This window comes from Fundulus heteroclitus, chromosome 11, assembly GCF_011125445.2.
Source record: "Fundulus heteroclitus isolate FHET01 chromosome 11, MU-UCD_Fhet_4.1, whole genome shotgun sequence".
NCBI classification, from domain to species: Eukaryota; Metazoa; Chordata; class Actinopteri; order Cyprinodontiformes; family Fundulidae; genus Fundulus; species Fundulus heteroclitus.
Genome location: NC_046371.1, coordinates 35,764,624 through 35,786,778, shown reverse-complemented (window position 1 = coordinate 35,786,778; position 22,155 = coordinate 35,764,624). Strand labels below are relative to the sequence as shown.

The 22,155-nt window shown below is 41.0% G+C and overlaps 2 protein-coding genes across 2 annotated transcripts; both read left to right on the top strand.

Annotated features, from left to right (window-relative positions):
• Positions 1 to 746: 746 nt before the first annotated feature.
• Positions 747 to 6,039, top strand: LOC105928083 (collagenase 3). Its single transcript, XM_012865189.3, has 10 exons — positions 747 to 851; positions 935 to 1,182; positions 1,269 to 1,417; positions 1,933 to 2,061; positions 2,148 to 2,309; positions 2,465 to 2,594; positions 2,702 to 2,835; positions 2,920 to 3,085; positions 3,174 to 3,271; positions 5,383 to 6,039. Exons 1-10 carry the CDS (start codon positions 753 to 755, stop codon positions 5,490 to 5,492), a joined length of 1,425 nt encoding a protein of 474 aa, XP_012720643.2. The 5' UTR covers positions 747 to 752; the 3' UTR covers positions 5,493 to 6,039.
• Positions 6,040 to 13,174: 7,135 nt separating this feature from the next.
• On the top strand, positions 13,175 to 20,914 carry acat1 (acetyl-CoA acetyltransferase 1). Its single transcript, XM_012865250.3, has 12 exons — positions 13,175 to 13,312; positions 13,963 to 14,010; positions 14,095 to 14,212; positions 14,974 to 15,069; positions 15,319 to 15,419; positions 15,602 to 15,745; positions 15,833 to 15,983; positions 16,069 to 16,164; positions 16,297 to 16,410; positions 16,509 to 16,573; positions 19,230 to 19,387; positions 20,537 to 20,914. Exons 1-12 carry the CDS (start codon positions 13,262 to 13,264, stop codon positions 20,655 to 20,657), a joined length of 1,263 nt encoding a protein of 420 aa, XP_012720704.1. The 5' UTR covers positions 13,175 to 13,261; the 3' UTR covers positions 20,658 to 20,914.
• The last annotated feature ends 1,241 nt before the right edge of the window (positions 20,915 to 22,155 follow it).

The following is a 22,155-nucleotide window of genomic DNA, read 5'->3' as shown; positions in this document are numbered from 1 at the left end:
TATCGGCAGAAGCAGGAGCCTTAGGGCTGAAGTAATTATTTATGAGTAAAGATCTTTGGATTACCAGCATTGCCCTAAAGCTACGTAAAACAGACGTTTAACAGACCACTTTAAAAATGTGGAAAAGTATGCTTCAACAGATAAAGGCGCGCCTTTCTGATGCCTTTCTGATGTGTTTCCATGTTGAATTAACAGCATGTCAAGAGGGCAAAGCAGATCACAACATTACAACTGTATAATTATGCTTTTTGTTTTTAAATGTAAAGGAACATAGGGCAAACAGATCAGTGTAATTTAGCAACAAAGAGGATGACTGTGGTGTAAATAATCGTTGATTGACATTGCGAAAAAACATATTCAAAGTAAAATGACAGGATTCAGATCAACAATTTAATTTTCACTCAATATCTTTAAATAATTCTGTTGAGTACAAATTACTGGCTGTACTTAAATGAGCTGCAAGAGTGTCATGTCAAAATTTAAATGTATTAACCTGGTAAATTTCCAAATAATATTTACATCAACAAACACTCTTTGTATTGTTACAATCATGTTTCCTCATGTCATGACTAAAGACCTATTTCGGTCATTTAAAGGACTTGTAATCCTCTTCTTTCATCCATAAATGGAATACTTCCTGTGTCTCTGGCCCAAGAACGTAGTTGCTCAACACGACTGTTCCCCAACCCATCCACCCTATATAATAGCCCTCCCCAGTGGAAATCCACACAAACCAAAAACAGGAAGAAGGGATGAAGTCTGTCAGTGTTTATGCGCTTCTAAGCCTTGCAGCCACAGTCTGCTGTGTGCCGGTTTTGAATGTAACAGTGCAAGAGGAAAGTTTTGCAGAGGTAGGTTTTGTGTCTTGCAGACTGTCCTGGAAATTCCTGGAAATTCATCGACTTGATATCGATTGTACTGTCTTCTTTCACAGAGTTACCTGAAGAACTTCTTCAACCTAACAGAGGAGAAAGGCCCCTCGGCCAGGAGAGGAATTAGCCCCATGAGCAGGAAGCTGAGCGAGATGCAGAGATTCTTTGGGCTCCAGATCACAGGCAGCCTGGATGCTGATACCCTGGAGGTGATGAAGAAGCCTCGCTGTGGCGTTCCAGATGAAAAAGTTGCACGTTTTGCTACATTTGGAGACAACACCAAATGGAGCAGAAACACCCTCACATACAGGTGAATGATCTGAGGAGACTCTGAAGTAAAATGTATTATACCCAGTCCTGTTTTAAAGCAACTGACTGTTGTTTTTGTTTGAACAGGATAGTGAACTACACCCCCGACATGTCTCAGGCAGAGGTGAATGACTCCATTCGGAGAGCTCTGCAAGTTTGGGCCAGAGTGACTCCTCTGTCATTCAGAAGTGTTAGTAGTGGCACAGCTGACATCATGATTTCCTTCGGTCGCCAGGGTGAGTTGAAACCTATTTTCTTGTATTCAAAAAAACAAAAAAACATGGGGAGTAAAATTGCATTCTTAGTGACTTTATTTTAAGGGTAAAACTACATCAGCAAAGCATACTTTAAAGATCAAAGCTGATGGACTCTTGATGGACATGATATCATTTAATATTTATTTGTTACATGAATGCACCAAAGTGCCTGAATCTGTTTTTTTAACATCTTAGTCTCACCTTAAATATGCAGATGCAGTATTAGAAACCGTTCCATACCATATTTCATGCCTCACAGCAAAGATCCAATGCCTCCATTAATAAAATGCCCACATTTGTAGATTAACCTTCTGGTTTCTCCTGATTCAAAGTGTCTTTTATTGAAAATAGAGGAGATCTTTTCATAAAAGATCAAGAAGAGAAGCAACCTGAACACCTTGCCCCAATTTAAAATAAGAACAGCTCAGGAAAGGTGTTTGAAAAGGTTCTACAGAAAATGATTTACAAATTAATATGGCACTTTTTGACAACAGCACATGGTGATTATTACCCCTTTGACGGCCCTGGCCGCACTCTTGCCCACGCATTTGCACCTTCTTCTGGCATCGGAGGAGACGCCCATTTTGATGATGACGAGACCTTCACGTTTCGTTCAAGCAGAGGTAAGTCTGTTATTTACAGGTAACATCTGTGCTTTCTTTACAAAAGTTGGCAAAAAAATCACCCGTTTTACTTTTTCCTGCTATAGGCTACGTCCTCTTCCTGGTTGCTGCCCATGAGTTTGGCCACTCCCTGGGCTTGTCCCACTCTAATGATCGTAATGCCCTCATGTACCCCTTGTACTCGTACCAAAACCCTGACACCTTTGTTCTGCCTCAAGATGATGTCAGAGGCATTCAGTCACTTTATGGTTAGTGCTTATTTCAACAAACAAGTTGCTGGAGAGCCAACCATTTCAATTTATTGATATTGTAAATATTTTGCTATTTCTACCCAGTTCTTGGTGTTCATTGTGGCAAAAACCCAGTGTGTTTAATTGCATTTATTGAAATTGTTCACCTCCAGGGCCAAATCCTGTAAAGGAACCAATTACAACTGGACCTCAGCCTCCCACGACTCCTGATATCTGCGACTCAACTTTGGAACTAGATGCGGTCACCACCTTGGGGGAAGAGATGTTTTTCTTCAAGGACAGGTATTAGCCGTCTTCCACAGCAAAAGTACTAACATCGGAATCCAATCTGTGAGGTGCATCATTACTTATGTTTCACAGCAAATATTTATGTTCATGTCTATTCTCAGTTACATGTGGCGTACACGCTCTCAGAGAAGCCCACCCCAAAAAAGTCTTATCTCAAGCTTGTGGCCCAGTGCCCCAACAAGCATTGATGCTGCTTACGAGAACCCAAGCACTAACAGAGTCTTTTTTTTCAAAGGTAATTGTCCTCCATTGTTTTATGCATCAGTTCCATTTCACCGTGAGCCTTAGCCATCCTTTTATACCCTTCTTTTGTCTAAAGGTTCTAAAGTATGGGCCTTCTCTGGAAACCAGCTGGTACAGGGCTATCCGAGATCCATCTCTGAATTTGGTGTGCCAAGATTTGTGAGAAAGATTGATGCTGCTTTTCATGATGTCCAATCTGGAAAAACCTTTCTGTTCTTCCTGGGGGGTTACTATTATTTCACGTGAGTCAAAATATGCCAATCTCCCTTTTCAACCAGAACATTTACTTGTCCTGGTTACATCTAAATAATGCTTTTCTAATTTCCTCAGTTACAATGAAAGCACAATGTCTGTGGAGTCCTTTTTCCGGGTGAGCCAGACATTTTCTAGAATGACCAACAAGGTGACAGCAGCCGTCCAGAACAGAGGTAAATATAGCACTGCCCTCAACATCTGGAGGGGGAAAATGTGAAAACAGTTTTTTTACTCTTTATTGTCTTTAATTTAAATGCCAGTTTTCACAATAGCTACGTAGACAAAAGTAATTGGAATAAAGGGCTAATTGGAATAAAAATGCATCATGTAAACAAGCCTATCACATTATTGTGATCAGATTAAGCTCAGTCGGAATGAAATTGTAATCCGATTGAGAGAAGGGGTTTGTACCGATTGATAATCAGATCGACCTGCATATAAACGCTTGTCAGGCTCAAGTTATTCTGAATGTGGCAAACTGACCTGAGTGCGCATGTGCGTCCGACGTAAACTCATGTTGGTGAGTGGCAGAAATACATGGGAAGCAAAACTGGGCTCCCGATGCAACCTTTATGTGCGAAAAAATGAAAGAGCTCAAAATTGTTGGTAACTCAGCAATGTTTCAACCGTAATTAAAACATCGTACAAGTCCATCCTGGGCACTCAGAAGACAGACAAAATTGTTTAATACTGCTTTGTTTACTATGTTTTGTTGTTTAACAAAGACAGAAGTACTTCTTTTTCTGTGTTTTTTATAACTGCACATGTCAGAGTGGTTCTATTCTGAATCAAGCCAGGTGTATATGCACACACATTATGATCAGATGCCCATATAAACGGTACAATCCGATTCCATCCATCCATCCATTTTCCATACCGCTTAATCGCTCATGGGGTCGCGGAGGTTGCTGGTGCCTATCTCCAGCTGTCAATGGGCGAGAGGCGGGGTACACCCTGGACAGGTCGCCAGTCTGTGGTACAATCCGATTTTCTTATCCTAATAAATTTTATTCAGATCATGAAATTTTGTGCATGTAAACATCTGTCTTCCATCTCGCTTATCCCTGTTGGGGTCATGAGGGGCGAGAGGCGGGGTACACCCTGGACAGGTCGCCAGTCTATCGCAGTGTAACACACAAGAAAAACAACCATTCATGCACATACTCACACCTAAGGAGAATTTAGAGAGGCCAATTAACCTAACAGTCATGTTTTTTGGACTGTGGGAGGAAGCCAGAGTACCCAGAGAGAACCCACACGTGCACATGGAGAACATGCCAACTCAAAGAGGACCCAGGGTGGGACTCGAACCCTGGACCTTCTTGCTGCAAGGCAAAAGCGCTACATGCGCCACTGTGCAGCACATGTAAACATAGCTAATGATATTCCTTTGTCCTCCAACTTAGATAAAAGGATTTATGTTGCACCGTGTTTGTAGATAAAACAGGAAACATGGAGAAACCAGTTAGGATCAGATGACACTGGATTCCATTACAATTGGAAGTCAGAACTTGGATCTGGGAACAATTTCACATCCAATTCAACTGATATTAAAATGTCAGACAAAAAAACTTGTGGGATTTGACAAATTCTATTCTGCGTCACTGAGGGAACTGTTGTTTCTACTTGCTGACTATGCAGAATTCTGCATTTTATGTATTCAAACAACAAAATAAATTATTGCAAAGAACAGAAGTTGTATGAACAGTTGCGGTTCTTTTTTGACTGATTTAACAAAATACAGACAACCTGAAGGATGCAATGTTAATTTTGGCATCATTTGCTACATTTTATATCAAAGACAGACATGTATGAATGTACCATAAATACTGGAAACACTTGAAACATTTAGCAGAATTCACCAGGACAAAGCCCCACCTCTTTGATTTAAGAAAAATATTAACCGCTAATAAACACCCTGTTGTGTTTGGGTTTGATAAGAACTGGGATTTTCCTAGCCCAGGTGTGTTGACTTTAAGGGGGTGTCATGTTAGTCAACTTGCAAATTCAGAATGTCAACAAAATTGCAGAGAATCACATAAACTTGCCCAATATCCAAAACTAAAACATGTCTGGCAGGAATAGTTTAATCATTTTACCTGTCACTCTGCCATGCCTGCGGAATTTATGATTTAGATCACGCTAAACCTTATTAGTCTCAACATTAACACTAAATATGGACAGACAAGCTATATAAAGCATTGATGTTTGCAGGAAAAGGACTGATGATTTAGATCTGGTTAAAAGCTATCACTGAATTTAACCTTTTGTCTCTGTTTTGCAGGCTCTACTTACATCTACAGTGGACTCTACATGTACATGTATGACCTGAGGAGCGGAAGGCTGTTACGTGTGCTAAGGAACACCTACCTGCTGGGCTGCAATAATATCTAAAGGCAAATTGTCACTGGCATTTTGTAGCTATTGATCAGAAACAAGAATGTTACAGGTGGTGGACTAAAATCCAGGTACACATTTGTCTCAAATCTGAAGTGTACAGGCTTTAAATGTTTATTCAATTAAATATATATCCAGAAAAATAAGGAATGCTATGTCAAATGTCTCAGATTTCTTAACAGTTGTTCATTTTGGAGAAGCTCAGACGTCTCTGTCCCATTAGAAATGAAACACTTGACCACCAAAGGCAAATGCTTTCTACCAGCCGTTACCAAACCCCCACAGTCCATACAGACTGCTGCAGAAGTGATTTTGAGTAAATATTATAGGACCATTTGCTTATTATTATGCATCTTGAATCCAGGTTTAGTAACACTAAAGAAAAGTTTCCTTATAGTATCATTTTACATGTGTAAGTTACAGTGTGAAATATGTTCACTCCCATGAATGTAGAACACGTCATCGTTTCTTTGAAGCTGGAAACATTCTTTGTCTAACAAATGTGTGAATAAAGTCTGAGAATTTAATTCTTCATTGAACATTTTATTGTCTTATTTGTTTTCACTAAAATACTGCCAATTTCATTAAGGGTACAGCGAAGTGAGGGCGGACAATGCCTTCTACATCCTATTTGTAAAAATGAAAGAAAATGTGTCCTTTTTCTTCCACTGTAAAATATGTATTACTTTGTTTTACAAAAAATCTAAATAAAATGACACAAGATTAGAAGGAAAATATGTGACAAAGCCAAAGATGAAAAAAGAGGTTTGCATGTCAGTACATGTCCAAGTTTTAATTTAACAAATGTTCATGTTGTCATGTTATACGTTCTATATGAGGTAAAACAATGTCTTATGCATGTGTAGCAGAAACAAACAGTTTGGCCCTCTCATTTAAATGACAAAAACTTTGGCTCAGAGCCAGTTTAGACTGCTGGAGCTACATATGAGTCAAGGAAACAGATAAAGCAGTAGAACTCATGTGTTTGTATCAAAAATGATTTACTGTCAGCAGAAGGTTTCTTTCATCGCTTTTGCTCAGGCAGCACCCTGTGTACCCTGAAACAATTACTTTTGCTTAGATTGGAGGAAGAGCTCTCAACCAAAATTTATATTTTCTGTTTTACACACAAGCTTCAAGTAAAAAGGGGAAAATGGTTGCTGAAAAACAAGAAAGAAAAAAGTTTGTGGGTTATTGATTTCAAAACAAAAGAACAGTCTAAATCAAAGTCTTGTTATGCCAGAAGACTGTTTGAACATGATTATTATTATTAATTATAATTTGGTATTATAATTTTGATAATAGGTCATTCAAACTCAAATAGTAGCTATAACAAAATATGGTTCAAATGGTGGTGATCCTAGGGCTATAGCCTTGTAATGATTAATACCACTAATGCATTTAATAATTAGCTGTTATGACCTCATTTATGCTGGAACAAGATTATCTGATCGGTTTCTGACCGATGAGATTAATCCAACAACCTATGAGAACCCCAATATAACTGCAATTAGGGTTTAAATCGTTACTCCTTTATCACCAATCCAATTTAAATGTCTCTGTATTAATGTCAGATGTTAACTCAAAAAGAGATAATTCTGTATCTTGAAAGACCATGTAAACTCTGGATTGAAATGAACAATCAATCACAAACAATTACTATTCCACAGGTTGTTATTTATTGAACCAAAGCAAGTCCCTGTTACAGTAATTATTCTAATTCCACAACCTTGGAAACTCTACTCACTACTAAAATAACCATGCAAAAATATATGAAAATAAAAGTAAAAAATGGATTAAAATAAGAGGTAGCAATTCTTAATTCAACTCACAGTTGTTTAAAACATCACATTCAAGACGTCGGCACTTGACACATCAGCATTGAAAGACAAAAATAGCCCTGAGAAGCTGGATGGGCGCTTCAATGTTCTTCAACAAGCTAGCTAACAGCTTAGCTATGCTGCACCTTCCCAAGATGGACGACTATGACAACACATGCCTGATGCATAAAGGGGGAGGTCTTAATGACGTAATCAACGTCTACGCTAGTGTGGGTGTGCCTTAGCTAGGGAGGTGGTCCTGAATGAGGAATTCAAAGCCAGAGCGCGGACTGAAGATTCAGACAAAGCGATTGAACTGGAGATAAGAGGAAAGAAGGGAAAAGGGGAAAATATAGAAAAATCGGCTCTCGGCTGAACCACTTATAAAAACCACAAACCAAAACACAGCCAAAATCACTTACAAAATGCATGCACATTCATCAGGAATATCCAGCAGTTAAACAAAACTCCGTCTTGGAATAATTAGCATTAAACTAAATCCTAAATAGGTTTCTGCCCAGGCACAAGAATATCACCTTATGGGTGAAAAGAGAAATAAAAAGGGGGAAAGTCCCGTTTACTTGTATTGTCTCACGGGGAGGTCCCTGCTCCAAATCCGCGGGCGTCCTGGAGCGTTTCGGTGAACGCCGGTCCATCACACAGCAAAGAGATGGGGTTCCCCGAAGTCTCTTAACCTGACAAAAGCCAGCTATATGTTGCTCCGCCTAGCTCCACTCACATACATCTGGGACATCGCCATAGGAATTGCCTTTACTGAAGGCTGGGCCTTATCAAAAATTCTTGCATATGATTGGATAAGCCACTTGTCTGTCATCTTTATTGACGTGCTATTTCAACCACTCACACCGAAGCTAACCCGTGACGCTGATGATAGCGACGCAGGAAAAAAATAAAAATAAATAATAATAATAATGTGTTTGCGGCTCTAGTGGTTCGCGTTTTATTGACAGTGAGCTGACAGGAAGAGGGGGGAAGACAGGCGGCAAAGCGCCGCCGGTCGGAGTCGATTCCGGGCAGACCGCGTTGAGGACTAAAGGCCTCCTAATATGGTTCGCGCTAACCGCTAACCGCTAACCGCTAACCGCTAACCGCTAACCGCTAACCGCTAACTGCTAACCACTAACCACTAACTGCTCCGGGGCGCGTCCGCCGTGGACGCGCCCCGGAGCAGTTAGTGGAGCCACATTTGGGGAGGGAGAGGGAAAAAAAGACATATTTCACACTTCATCCTATTCCAGGATACAGTTTGAGATATCAAAAAACATTGCACGAGAAAAGCACATATGACAAGATAACATTTATGCAGGGGGTAACCTTGGAGACTAGTCGCATGAAGTTCATATGTTGTTGTGGGCGTCAGTTATATGTGTGTGCTTGGGTGAGAGGTGTTATATTTCCATAAACGCTCTCCAGGGGCCATTGTCCTTGATGTTATTACCCAGCCCACAGTTCAGAAAGCCTCCACAGATGTTGGAGAGGAGGGAGAGGGGGGTAGTTCTGAGCTCTCTCGCCATAACATCCGGGGGAGTTTTTTTGATAGGGAAGGCACAATCCAACTACACAATTTGTTATGAAAACAAGCTGCACCAACTTTTCCGTCAGCTTTAGGTCCTATTGCTGGCTCCACGTGGCAAATCCAATATTCTAAATTTGTTGGGCTTTTTCCGCGTTTCACATCCAGATTTTATCCCATCTCCTCTTTGACTTCAACCACCAAAGCCAGTCTGCGTTCCAGCACATCCAGCTTATGGGTCTGCTCGTTCACCGCCTTAGTGATCGCGTCATATGCAGCCGGTAGCTGCATAATTGCTACCGACATCCGCAGAATGTTGGTAAAAATCCACCGAATCCAATTAGCAGAAATCCAAGTATCATGAATCCAAACATGTATACGGCTTCCACGTCCTCAACTGACAAAATTGAAAAACACACCATATTCCATTTCCTCCAGGAATCCAGGGTGTATCCCATGAAATGTGTCCCCTCAGGACAGGACGGGTTTCCTCTTCCCTGCCTACCCGTCGAAAAAATGTGGTCAATAGCATTGAGAGACCAGCTTACCAGATCCATAGTGTTCTGCGTTCGGACAATATGAAGACAGAGCTCAAAAAGACAAAAACACAGCGGCAGCGGGGGGGGGGGGGGGGGGTGTAGAGCCGAGCAGAGAGAAAAAAAGTGACCGTCTCCAAAGAGAGAGAGAACAGAAGAAGCATAGAGGAAGTCATTCATATTGAAACATTTAACAATACTAAAAGATGCCTCGAACACTTTAATACTAATGGCAGCAAGCTGGGTTTGAAAATGATAGCATTGAAGAGCTCCTTTCTAACCCAAACGTTACAATTCCTCCCATCCAGATAAGGACCATGGCCTCAGACGTACGTGTTGAGCCTCTTCGGGGCTGGTTTATGTGTCTACAGTGTTCCAGGAGGTCAGCAGGACCACATCATCCACAAAAAACAGCAACAGCATCTCAACCCTTATATATCCTTTAGTTTGAAATTTGATCATTGCTGAAGGGCAGCCCAACGAGTGAATCTTTTCTGGAGACTGAAGGTTTGAGCTGTCTGGAGCGTTATTATGATTATTTATCAGACACAAATACATGAAGATACTGATAGAATGAAATTCCACACCATGAACTGGTGAAGAGCCTGTAATTCTTCTCCAATGTAACAGACTGGCGACCTGTCCAGGGTCTACCCCGCCTCTCGCCCATTGAATGCTGGAGATAGGCACCAGCACCCCCCGCGACCCCAAGCGTGACGGAAAATGAACACCGGTGGGGTCCCCATAAGCCTCCATGGTAGCAACACAAAAAATTTGGGCATCAATTTGGATACCTCAGGTACTGGTCCGAGTTGATTTGAGAATAGAGATAACAGTTTGGTTAAAGGTCAGTCACTCAGTAGTTAAATCATGCTGTAGTTCAATGTCAATGTACTTTTCCTCTGGCTCAAGAGGGCACACCACTACCAACCAGGGTCAGACCTGGGAAATCCACGGGGGACTGCTGGTGTAGGGGGCCGATAGTTCACTTCAGCCCGTGAACCACTGGCTGAACCGGTGGTTCACGGACTGAAGTGAACCATCGGCCCCCTGCCCTGCACAGACTGGTCGAGTGCGACATCAAGTAGCTACACAAGAGGTGACAGTTTCTGGGGCGCTGATGTTTTGCTGGGCCATTGTGCACTAAACTATGCCATATCAACGTCTCCTCTGCTCTAGTCAGGTAGATCAGCTCTGGTGCATGCTGGCACACAGATGATCTGTAACAGGATACGAGCTGCAGAGCGGCCAGCTGAGCTGACAAAGAAGAGTGGAGATCAGGGGAAAAAAGCCCGGGCTACTAAAACAAACAATGGCACTTACTAAAAACTAAACATTTACAAAATAAGAAATGCCTTGTCCCTATGAGTGTCACACAAAGGAAACCTCCGTTTGTCTCTGCCATCCAGCAGAGATGCGCAGTCCAGCGGCACTAGTTTGTCATCTTATTCCTTCACAGAACATTACCTGTCATTCACTTTCACTGTAAGCAACATTACATAATGACGCATAAGTTGCGAAGATGGAGCAGCGACAACAAAATGCAAAGCATTAAGGTGGCGCTGAAAAGATGGAAGACAGAAATAAGAAGGCTCTGTAGGAGATTGCATCCACAGATGTAAACATTTCTGACTTGTTTGGTGCGCATTGACATAGTTCTGGTTCTGGTGTCTCCACCAGACATGAAAGGTCAAATGACACAGCTTCCAGCAGCTTCTGTGAGGTTAGCATATGTTACATTTATAACTTGAAATTATTTGTGTTTATATGGCCTGTTTTTTTACATAGCCCTTTGCATATTAACAATACTCACTTCTTGCATAGACTGTGGAGGATGACCCAGTCCCGGTTAAGACAATAAAATGCCAAAGATTAGATTCTGATATGGGGAAAGGAGAAGAGCTGCCTGAAGACCATTTACCAGACCAAAGGCAAAACACCATGGTTAGAATAACAATAATCTTTACTCAATAAGTCTTGTACTAAAACCAAACAGACAAATGAAATAAATTAGAATATTGGTGAAAAGAAAAATATTATATTGAAGACAAGAAATAAATTTTATAGATCAATTACTCTGACGTATGTTTTCAAGCCATTTTTTCTGGCAATATGATGATTTTCTGCTTAAGGTTAGCATATTATATCCAGGTTATTAAAAACATTAATAAATGTAGCCTTAATGAAAAGTATATTTAATGCCTACTTAAAGATTGCTATTTTGAAAAGCTACTTTTAATTGGATAAATGAGTCTCATTGGAGCATTATTATCTAATTATTTTTATTCTATAAGCATTACTATCTATCTATCTATCTATCTATCTATCTATCTATCTATCTATCTATATATATATATATATATATATATATATATATATATATATATATATATATATATATATATATATATATATATATACACCCCTCTCTGGGATAGATAGATAGATAGATAGATAGATAGATAGATAGATAGATAGATAGATAGATAGATAGATAGATAGATAGATAGATAGATAGATAGATAGATAGTACCACAGACATATATACGTAGACGCGTCATAGGGCGCAGGTTCGCACGTCAACGTCACCGCCATATTGTATGTGGCAGAAAAAAGTTGAGTTCTGTTATTGTGAACGTGGATCAGAGAAGATGCCTCATTCCTGTGCTGCAATAAATACACACACACACACACACACACACACACACACACACACACACACACACACACACACACACACACACACATACATATATATATATTTATTTATTTATTTATTTGTGTGTGTATGTGTTATAAATATAAGGATCAATTTGTTAAATCTAAACATTGTGGTCTTCATTATTTCATAAAACCGCGTCACACGTGAACCTTTAGGAACAGACTTTTTGGGTGAGTATTAAAGAGGTAAAATTAATAATATGAGGAAAAAAAGTCCTAGGTCAATAAAGTAAAAATAAACAAACAAACACAAAAGTGATAATGTTATGATAAAAACATCATATTATGAGAATTAAGGGGGAACATTTCCAGAATATTCAGTTTGCAGAATTATTGCACTCCTGGAGTAACAGGGCCAGGTTAGATTATGTTAAATATTTTTATTCTTTAAGAGAATAAATTCAGGAGAATGAAGCTAAAGGGATACGAAAATAAACTTGTAATATTACAAAAAAAATACTACGAATACAAAGTATATTCAGAGATTAAAGTCCCTCTGATACTGTTTAAGTGACTGAGTAACTGCAGATTTGCCACATTTAAGATGGCGGACGCTCTGACGCATCGCAGCATAGGCAGAACCCGCCCAATGACGCGTCTACTCTTATATTATGTCTATGGATAGTACTACCAACGTACTGAGCACTCGGATGATTCAATTACCTATATGTTCCTGAACAACCATACTGTGTATGTGTGTTTTTTTTTTAATTCAAAAAAAAGAAAAAAAAAAAGTTTGCCTAAGAGTTTCAGAAACTCCTAGTGACCAAAGGTTGAAGATGCTGAATGCCCATCTCATTACTAAGGCAGAACCCGATACTTTCTGAATTTAAACCTCTGTTCATGCATGCTTCAATCAAACGCAGCCCTTATTTATCATTTTGGTGATACCAAATAATCCTCTTGTTTTTGTTCTTTTTTTTATTTTTAGTTCCATGCGCTTCAGACTAAAATAACTACTGCAAATCGATTACAAACGCCGCGACTCATATTTTGACTTAACTACTACAACCACAATGCCAAGCAGCCAATGACGTCATCAAACACACCCCTCTCTGGGATTGGCTGATGGAGTGTTAACCCCTCGCAGTGCTCGCCGCTCTGTGGCTGAAGGTGAAGCTAGGCAGCTTTGCGAGTTGTTTGTCTGAGGCCAAAATGTCCACCAGCAGACTGTTAACCATGCAGGCTCAGACATGTGGGCGCCTGGTAAGTGAATGTAAGGACGGGGAGTTGGTGTGTGGCTTATTAGCAGAGATAAAAGTCACTGTAGCGCCACGGAGGCAGCTGAAGGCCTTAAGTTACCGGGCTAAGTGTTGACTGTTCGGGCAGCGTCCTCGGCCGACCCCTGGGTCAGTGTGTGAAGGGCCAGATGAAACCACTTGACTCCCGCTAGCAAATAGTTGAAGTTAGACGTAGATGTGGTTTCTGCTGCTAGCTTGAGGGAAGCCCTTCGTGTATTTCATCCAAACTTGTTGCATTGCTTTTGTTTGTACGTTTAGTCCTCGGTACCCCACCACGAGAACCAGCAGTCCTTCACAGCAGTGGTTCCCAGCCCTGGTCCTCAAGTAGCCCTGTCCTTCACGTTTTACCTGTCGCACACCTGACGTAATGGAGCTGCATCTAAACCATGCAGGGCAGGGGTACCTGGGAACCACTGCTCTACAGGGTCCCACGGCCCAGATCACATTAGATGATCATTCTGATAACATAGTAATGGTGAAATGTGAGTAATGGTGAAATGTGAGGTAATTATAATCTGAGTTGTTACATGCATCATCAGTAAGGTCAGCAGCGTCTTTCATGAAGGAAAGTTGCGATGGCAGATTTTCATGTTTTACACAATCTTGTCATCGCAGGCTCACAAATACCTCTCCAGATCCTACACATCACGGCCTTCGCTTAATGTAAGTACACCAAGAGCAGTAGAACTAGCTGTGGCGCTCGGGTCGCCTTTTTGACGTGCATGGAACTCTCGTGTATGCTTGCAGGAAGTCGTCATTGTCAGCGCAGTGCGAACCCCGATGGGCTCCTTCAGAGGCAGCCTGGCAGCGGTTCCGGCCACCAAGCTGGGCTCTGTTGCTATCAAAGGAGCCATAGACAAAGCAGGTGTGTCCAGTCGGTTGGTTCCTGTCTAAAGCTTCGTTTGACGTCTGTCCGTGAGAGATTCGCTGGGACGCTTCGAGTTCGACACCACTCATTTCCCGAGGATCCTTTCTTGTGGACTGGCCTAAATTTTCGACAATAAATATGCACACATTTATTTCAAGTTCACACGAGATGACCACAAACGGCATACCAATTGAATGAGTAAACCTGCATCCTAAAGAGATATTTTCATAAGCGTAAAGTTATGAACAAGGTATATGGCACTAATGTGTCAGGCACCATAATCTGTCTTTTGCCATAATATTTTCTATTTTAGCTCCTGGGGGGGTGGGAGAGTTGCTGCCAATGGAAAATGGTGCAGAAATGCCCCATTTCATAGTTTGGCAAGAAAAGTAGAGATGTACTTTTTTTCTGAAATTGGATTTTTTTTTTTTTTTTTTTTTTTTTTGCAAAGTCGTTCACATTACCCTTAAAATGTAGCCTCTATCTGACTCCAAACGGACCCACACGCACAAAAGAATAACTATGGCGTCACACCCAGCACGCTTCTGGCCAGAAAACTTGGAACAAATGGGCTTTATGGTTAAAGCAGGAGCCTTCAGTTGTCAGGAGTCGCAGATAGGTTTTATCGGTTTGAGTTTTCAGACTGTGTCTATTAATTTTAATCAGTGCATCTCTATAGATTAAAAAAATAAACAAGGAAACAAGGTTTGCTTCATTGAAACAAGGTGGTGAGCTGACTTTGTTTCTTGAGTTTTTAGGAATAGCTCCTGAAGAGGTGAAGGAGGTTTACATGGGCAACGTGCTACAGGCGGGAGAGGGTCAGGCTCCGACACGACAGGCCCTTCTCGGAGCAGGTATGGTCACATTTGTTTTGTTTTTTTCAAAATTAGGATCAAATGAATGATTTCCCTGTCACGGTCAGGCCACTTAGAGCTTTTAAAAACTACTGTTAGATTTCCTAAAGTCGTCATATTTTGTTTCATAACAATAATAATCAATGGAAAGTTTTAGGTTGAGAATAATTGAAAGAACACAGAAATATTTCCAGTTTCAGGTTTATCAAACTGTGGCAAATGAAACTCTCTACTTGTTTGGATCTGAAGGTTTAACTCTTGGGACTCCAGCAACAACCATCAACAAGGTGTGTGCTTCTGGGATGAAGTCCATCATGATGGCAGCACAGAGTCTGATGTGTGGACACCAGGTAATAAAAGCTACACAGCTGGGCCTTTAGACAAGAATAACTACATGATGTAGATGTTTTTCCCCTTTTTTTATGTAATTGCACCTTCTACAACAACTGATTTATCCCATCAGGTCCGTCGGACACAGTGTTGGTGGAGTATTTCCTCTGCATGTTTCACAATAAAAACTGATTGTCTTTAGGATGTGATGGTGGCAGGAGGCATGGAGAGCATGTCCAATGTCCCCTACGTGATGGCCAGAGAGGCGCCGCCCTACGGAGGAGTGAGGATGGAGGACCTCATTGTCAAGGACGGTCTCACTGACGTCTACAACAAATTCCACATGGTAATGGTGGATTGTTGTGGTAGAACACAGCTCTCTCAATCTTTATTTTTTCCAGCGTCAAACCCCTGCAGTGTGTAACTGTCACAGGGCAACTGCGCAGAGAACACGGCGAAGAACTGCAAGATCAGCAGAGAGGAGCAGGACACCTATGCCATCAGCTCCTATAGCCGCAGCAAGGCAGCGCATGAGTCTGGTGTGCTGGCAAAGGAGATCGTTCCAGTTAGCATTCCACAGAGAGGTGCAGGAGCTGCGAGATCTCACCTTTCGCTACAGCAGTTGCTGATTTAAGTACCACAAAGGCTGATGTTTCCGTGGTTCTGTAGGCAAACCAGATGTGGTGGTGTCAGAGGACGAGGAGTGGAGGAGGGTGGACTTCAGCAAAGTTCCCAAACTGAAGGCAGTGTTCCAGAAAGAGAACGGTAAAGATAATGAGCCGCAGATAAACCATTTATTTTATTGTGCGGAACAGGGCTGATGTTGGTTGCGTGAGTTATATTCAGACTGCTGTTCTGTGGATCTTCATTCTTTTAATGAGTTTTGGGTTTTTTCAGGCACAGTGACAGCAGCCAACGCCAGCACATTGAACGACGGCGCAGCTGCTCTGGTTTTGATGACAGCAGATGCTGCTAAGAGACTCAACGTCACTCCACTGGCCAGGATAGTCTGTAGGTGATAAACACAAAAAAAAAAAAGCAAGGAATTATCTATTTAGCTTACAGCTCTGATGTTGCCTATCTTTCTTTCTTCTTTTCTTTCTGCATAGCTTTCGCTGATGCAGCAGTCGCACCTATTGATTTCCCCATCGCTCCAGCTTACGCTGTACCAAAGGTGGGTGAGCGAATGGAGTTGGGCAACAGTTAGCCTAATGTTAATTCAGTATTAAACTCTAAGCAATACAGGTTGGTACTGTTGAGCGCACGCAACAATATACAGTTGAAACCAAATCCTTACATACACTGTTTAAAGACTCATCAACATTTTGCCTTCCTCTGCCTGACAAGAAATCAGACTCAACCTACTGCTTCAGGTCACTGGTTAGATACCCAACCAGTGAGAGCTTTGGTAGGGTCAGAAGTTTACATGTGGTAAGATTATTGTGTTTTTTTAAACGACGTGGAAAAGCCCACATAGTGATGATGATGATGTGGCTTTTACACTTCTGATGGGTTCATTCTCAACACTGGATTTAAATGGAGGGAGATGTGTCAATATATGTTTACTCATAACCTCAAACACTCAACATAAGGGGAAAATCAAATGAAATTGGGAAGAGAGCTGAGGACCCTTTCAAATCTGGTTCATCCTTTGCTCAAATTCCCACATACCTGAATGTGCTACATTCATCTGCAAACATTTATCCGCAGGTTTAAACGGCATAGCCTATCATAGCAATCAGGGCTGGTCCATGGTTTTATGGGGCCTCTCCCTGTTAAGAACATCAGCTCCACTGACATGTTTCTATACAGATTTGGGGGAAGCTGGGAGAGCGGGCCTTGTGTAATGGGCTTAAAAGCAGTCACTGTTATTACTTGGGAACAAACCCAGTGGAAGTACAGAGAGAAGAGCTAGTTTGTAGCATCAGATTGTAACTATGTTAACACGACAATTAATTTGCATTTTATAAAGTAAACTCTCCAATACCTTCAAATCTTAAATTTAAATAATTTAAACACTTAGTTTTTCCATGGTGAAACAGGCACCTCAAATTAAAGAAGTAGTAGTAGTTAAGAAGTCTTCACATCAAATTGTTTTATGTGACTCAGAGCTTGATAAGCCTCCCTGCTCCAAGCAGGCAGTAGCGAGGACGCATGGTGTCACATCCACTCTCTGTGCCGCACTAACAGGTGTACGGTGGCTGTCTGCAGGAGAAATAACGGCTCTAGGTGCTCAACTAGATCATCAAACATGCTACTATCTAGAGCTGGGTGATGTGGCTTAAAATAAAATCTGATTTTATTATACCAAATCCGATTAATCAACTTGTTTTTCTCGTTTGCGCTTCACAAAAAGAAATAAAAAAAATATTTTAAAAAACTTGTTTAGTATATAGTATATAATATTATATATCAGATGAGTCAAACTGTAGCACACTGGAGATGAGCATCATATGACTGTTAACTGGTTTATATTATAAACCTGTTTGTATGTTTGGATGGATGGATGGATGGATGGATGGATGGATGGATGGATGGATGTATGGCATTTCAAAGTACAACTAAATACAAGCTGGGAAACATGCTTGTAAAGCAAGATGGCGGCACTGCCGTTGTAAACAATGAAAATATAACAAAATGTTGTCTCCTAGTGGTATTATGCAATGAGCTGAGACCAGGCTTCACTTGTGTAACTTCAAACTAACTTAAGACAAGTGAAATCCAAATTAATTGAGTAAATAGATTTATCGCCCAGCCTTACTATTATCTATTCCCCTGCTTTGTCCCACTGGCAGAAAGTGTAGGAAATGTTGGAATTTCCCACGATAAATTTAGGCAATTGGTATGTTTGACTATGAAGGCTAAAATGTCCACATGGCTGACAAAATGTGCATAGAACGCCCAGGTACGTGCAAGCATTAAGACTTCCTCCTTCCTTCTGCAATGTTACCAAAATTAGAAAAACTCCATTCCACTGATTTATGTTCTACCAAATTACAGCAAAGATTATCTCAAGCCTCTTTAATGGAAAAATTCATTACAAAGAATGCATTGTCAATTCAATCTAATCATGCTTACAGATTAAACTATTACACATACAATGATTAAACAGTGCAGTGAAGTTCATGTTATTCAAATTAGTGAAGTTCTCTAAAGATGCCCTGCCGATTCACTGACCTGGCAGCAATCTGTGATACAGAGCATGCATGTAGTGACAGTGGAGAGGAAAACTCCCCTTTCACAGGAAGAAATTTCCAGCAGAAGCAGAACCAGGCTCATTGTGACTGACCATCTGCCACGACCCAATAGGGGTTTAATAATAATAATATTCAGCTTTATTGATCTCACAATGGAGAAATTCACTTTTGCATCTTAACCATTCCCCTTGGGGAGCAGTGGGCTGCCACTGTGCGGTGTCTGGGGAGCAGTCTGGGGTTAAGAGTCTTTGAGAAGACAGCAGAGACACAAAAAAAGCACAAAAGCCCTGAAATGAGGCGCATCGTCATTAGGAAGAGAACAGAGCTGAACTTCACTCCATTGTTTGATAACTAGGATTCATTTAGAAAGTATTTCATTGACTTTGAATCTATGCAGATGATTGGGTTGAAAAGAATTTATAAATTGGATGTTGTTCTGTGTAGTGCCTTTAGATGACATTTGCTGTGAATCTGCTCAATATAGATGATCTGAATTGAAAAAGTGTTTTGTCTGATTCAGTGTCAGACCTTAGGTAAAATGTTACGTTTTTGTATTGGATGTGTAATTATCTGGTTTTAACCTTATTGAATTAAGAGCTTTTGGCTTATCCTACAACTTGTCTGTGTATGAAGGTGCTGGATGCGGCGGGACTAAAGAAGGACGACATCGACATGTGGGAGATCAACGAAGCCTTCAGTGTAGTTGTTCTGGCCAACGTCAAAATGCTCAATATCGACCCGGCAAAAGTCAATGTCAATGGAGGAGCTGTGTCTTTGGGTCACCCCATTGGGTAAGAAGTAGGGAGTGCCTCCTACAGAACTACGGCAAAGAAAATTGCAATGTAGGGGATGACTCAGCAACACAAACTTGCTTTAAGCGTCCGGTTCTCCAGAATATCAACCCAGTTAGTTTCTCAGAGAATGTATTCACAGCAGGCTTATTCTCTGAAGAATCTCCGTAACCTGTCCATGCAGTCTTCAGAACGGCCACAGGTGTTTAAAGACTCCATATCCATGGCCATGTTTGATCAATCTAGATTTTACATCAGGTGTTCCAAATGACCAGGGGCTAGTTTTGTGATTCTAGGATCAAATAAGAGGCAGCGGTATAGGCCAGATATTTGTGTTCGGCTTGTACAGTTCTCTTGAAGCAGCTTCCTCTGTTCCAAAACATGCAGGAGATATATGATGCTGCTCATCTCAGTGTGTAGACTTCAGCAAAGTTCATCTGAATCTTAATTTCATTCATGTAATGGGGGGGGGGGAGATGGGCAGGGACTGTGGGAATCCCAACAGTCATGGTGCATGAATGGAAACGGTAGAAAGGACGTTTTCTAAATCGCTGTAGTTTTTACCTAAATCTGCTTATGTTTCGGTGCTACCTCAAGATGGCAGTGTTGTACCAAATTATTAGCCAATGAGCTGCTGGAAAAAAAACATCAAACCTACCGATAACAGGTTGGGTGGTATGGAGAAGCTCTTACCCGACCTTAACTCACCGCTGCTACAATGCAGTTCTTACTAAGGAGCGTCACAGCCTTTGTGAATTTACAACATTCATAACTGATACAAATGTACCTGTATGGAAAATGTGTAGGATCTCCTGTCAAGCAGCTGTAGGATCTAAATAGTCTTGAAGCCCAGACAACACTCATTTGCCTTCCAAAAAAGCAAAGTGGTTCCTCACGCTTCTTCCAACAAACTTCTTTGTTTTTTATATTTGGAGAACAATCTTTTTTTTCTTATGTGTTGCTACTTTGTGTAGCAGGGGTAGCATCTTGAGTATCCATGCTAATGTAGATACCAGCTCAGATATTTGATCATACGTAACATTTTGTTTATTTTTATTAATAAGAATCAAACCTTTTGGGACTCTGAAAAAAATGCTCTGCTTCCTTTCATTAAAGAAACGGTAAACTTAATTTCTTTGAATTTTTCAGGATGTCTGGGGCGAGAATTGTGGGTCACATGGTGCACAACCTGAGGTCTGGTCAGTACGGCCTTGCGGGGATCTGCAACGGAGGAGGCGGAGCGTCTTCTATCCTCATCCAGAAGTTGTAGGAAGAGCTGAGAGAAGATATCTATTTTCCTGATGTTACACTGTGCGGTGACTGTTTCCAAATGGTTGGGACATCAGAATGACTGGAAAGGATGTATTTGTTACAACTTTAGCGTCAGAGGCCTTAATCAAACAATATGTAGGACTCTCTTCTCGTTATGACTCCAGTGTTCCAAACACTCCTCTGTTGGATAGAACGTCCTGAGTGATTAATATTTAACTGAAATGATGTGATTAAATTTTCTTTTTTTTCAAACTGCTGTGTGGTTGTTGACTTTGCAATTCTTGTGTGACCGACAAGATGAAACTTGGAAGCATTTAGGATGCAATTTGTAAACTAGTCATTAGTTTACAAATTGCTAGTGTCAGAACTAGCAATTTCTCATGTTGCAGCTAATGGTTATGTGGCAGATACCTTTACAACAGGACTTAAGATCTAAAAAAATAAAATAAAAAGGGGGGACACTGCATGTTTTATTCCATCAGTCGAGCTAATTTGTTTTCACTCATCTGAAAGGGGATTGATTCAGTGATTGAGGATCAAGATGGTAATGTTCTGACAAATGCAATTAGTCATAGGAAGATGGAAGATACTTTGAAGAGTTGACGAATAAGGAAAATGAGACTAAGGGAGAAGATGAAGCAACCACTGTGGATTCAGTAAGTTGCAAAGAATGAACAAGGGCAATAAAAAGGATGCAGTGTGGAAAGCCAGTTGGTCCTGATGATTTATGGTATGGAGCGTCTAGGAGAGGTGGCAATAGAGTTTTTGACCAGAACCAGCGGTATGGTTTCATGTCACGGAAAAGTACTACAGGTGCGTTTGCTTTGAGGATGTTGATGCAGAAGGAGCTGCACTTTTTTTGTGGATCTAGCGAGAGCACATGACAGGCTGCTGAGAGTGGAGCTATGGTATTGTACAGGGAGCAGAAATAAACAGGTGGAGGATTTCAAATCTTAAATACTTAAGAAGATATTGAGGTTCTCTTTGGAAGTGACGAGGTGGAGAGGATCAGGAATGAGTTCATCAGAGGGACAGTTTATGTTAGATGTTTTGGAAACGTGGCCAGACTGAGATGGTTTGGACACGTACAGAGGAGGAATGTTGAGGCTAGAACTACCAGACAGGAGGCCTAGAGGAAGACCCAAGAGGAAATGTATGGCTGGAGGGATAGAGGTAATGAAGGTAGTTGGCGTGAGAGAAGATAGGGTTAGATGGAGACAGAGAACTCGCTGTGGTGACCTCTGAAAGGAAAAAAGAAAATGTTTTGCTGTTCTAAACATGTTCTCGCTTTTTCTTAAAAGCTCAAACATTTCTTGTATCAACTTTAAACTGCTGTAAGGAATTAGCTTTTCTGTTAACTAATATTTAATGATATCGGCAGTGTTTCTTAGACCTGCTTCACATCTGTGATAAACGGAGTAAATCAACTTCTGGTAATGGTAAAAAAGGTAGTCCAGTCCAAGATGATTGGACTACACCCCACAGTTCCTCTGCAT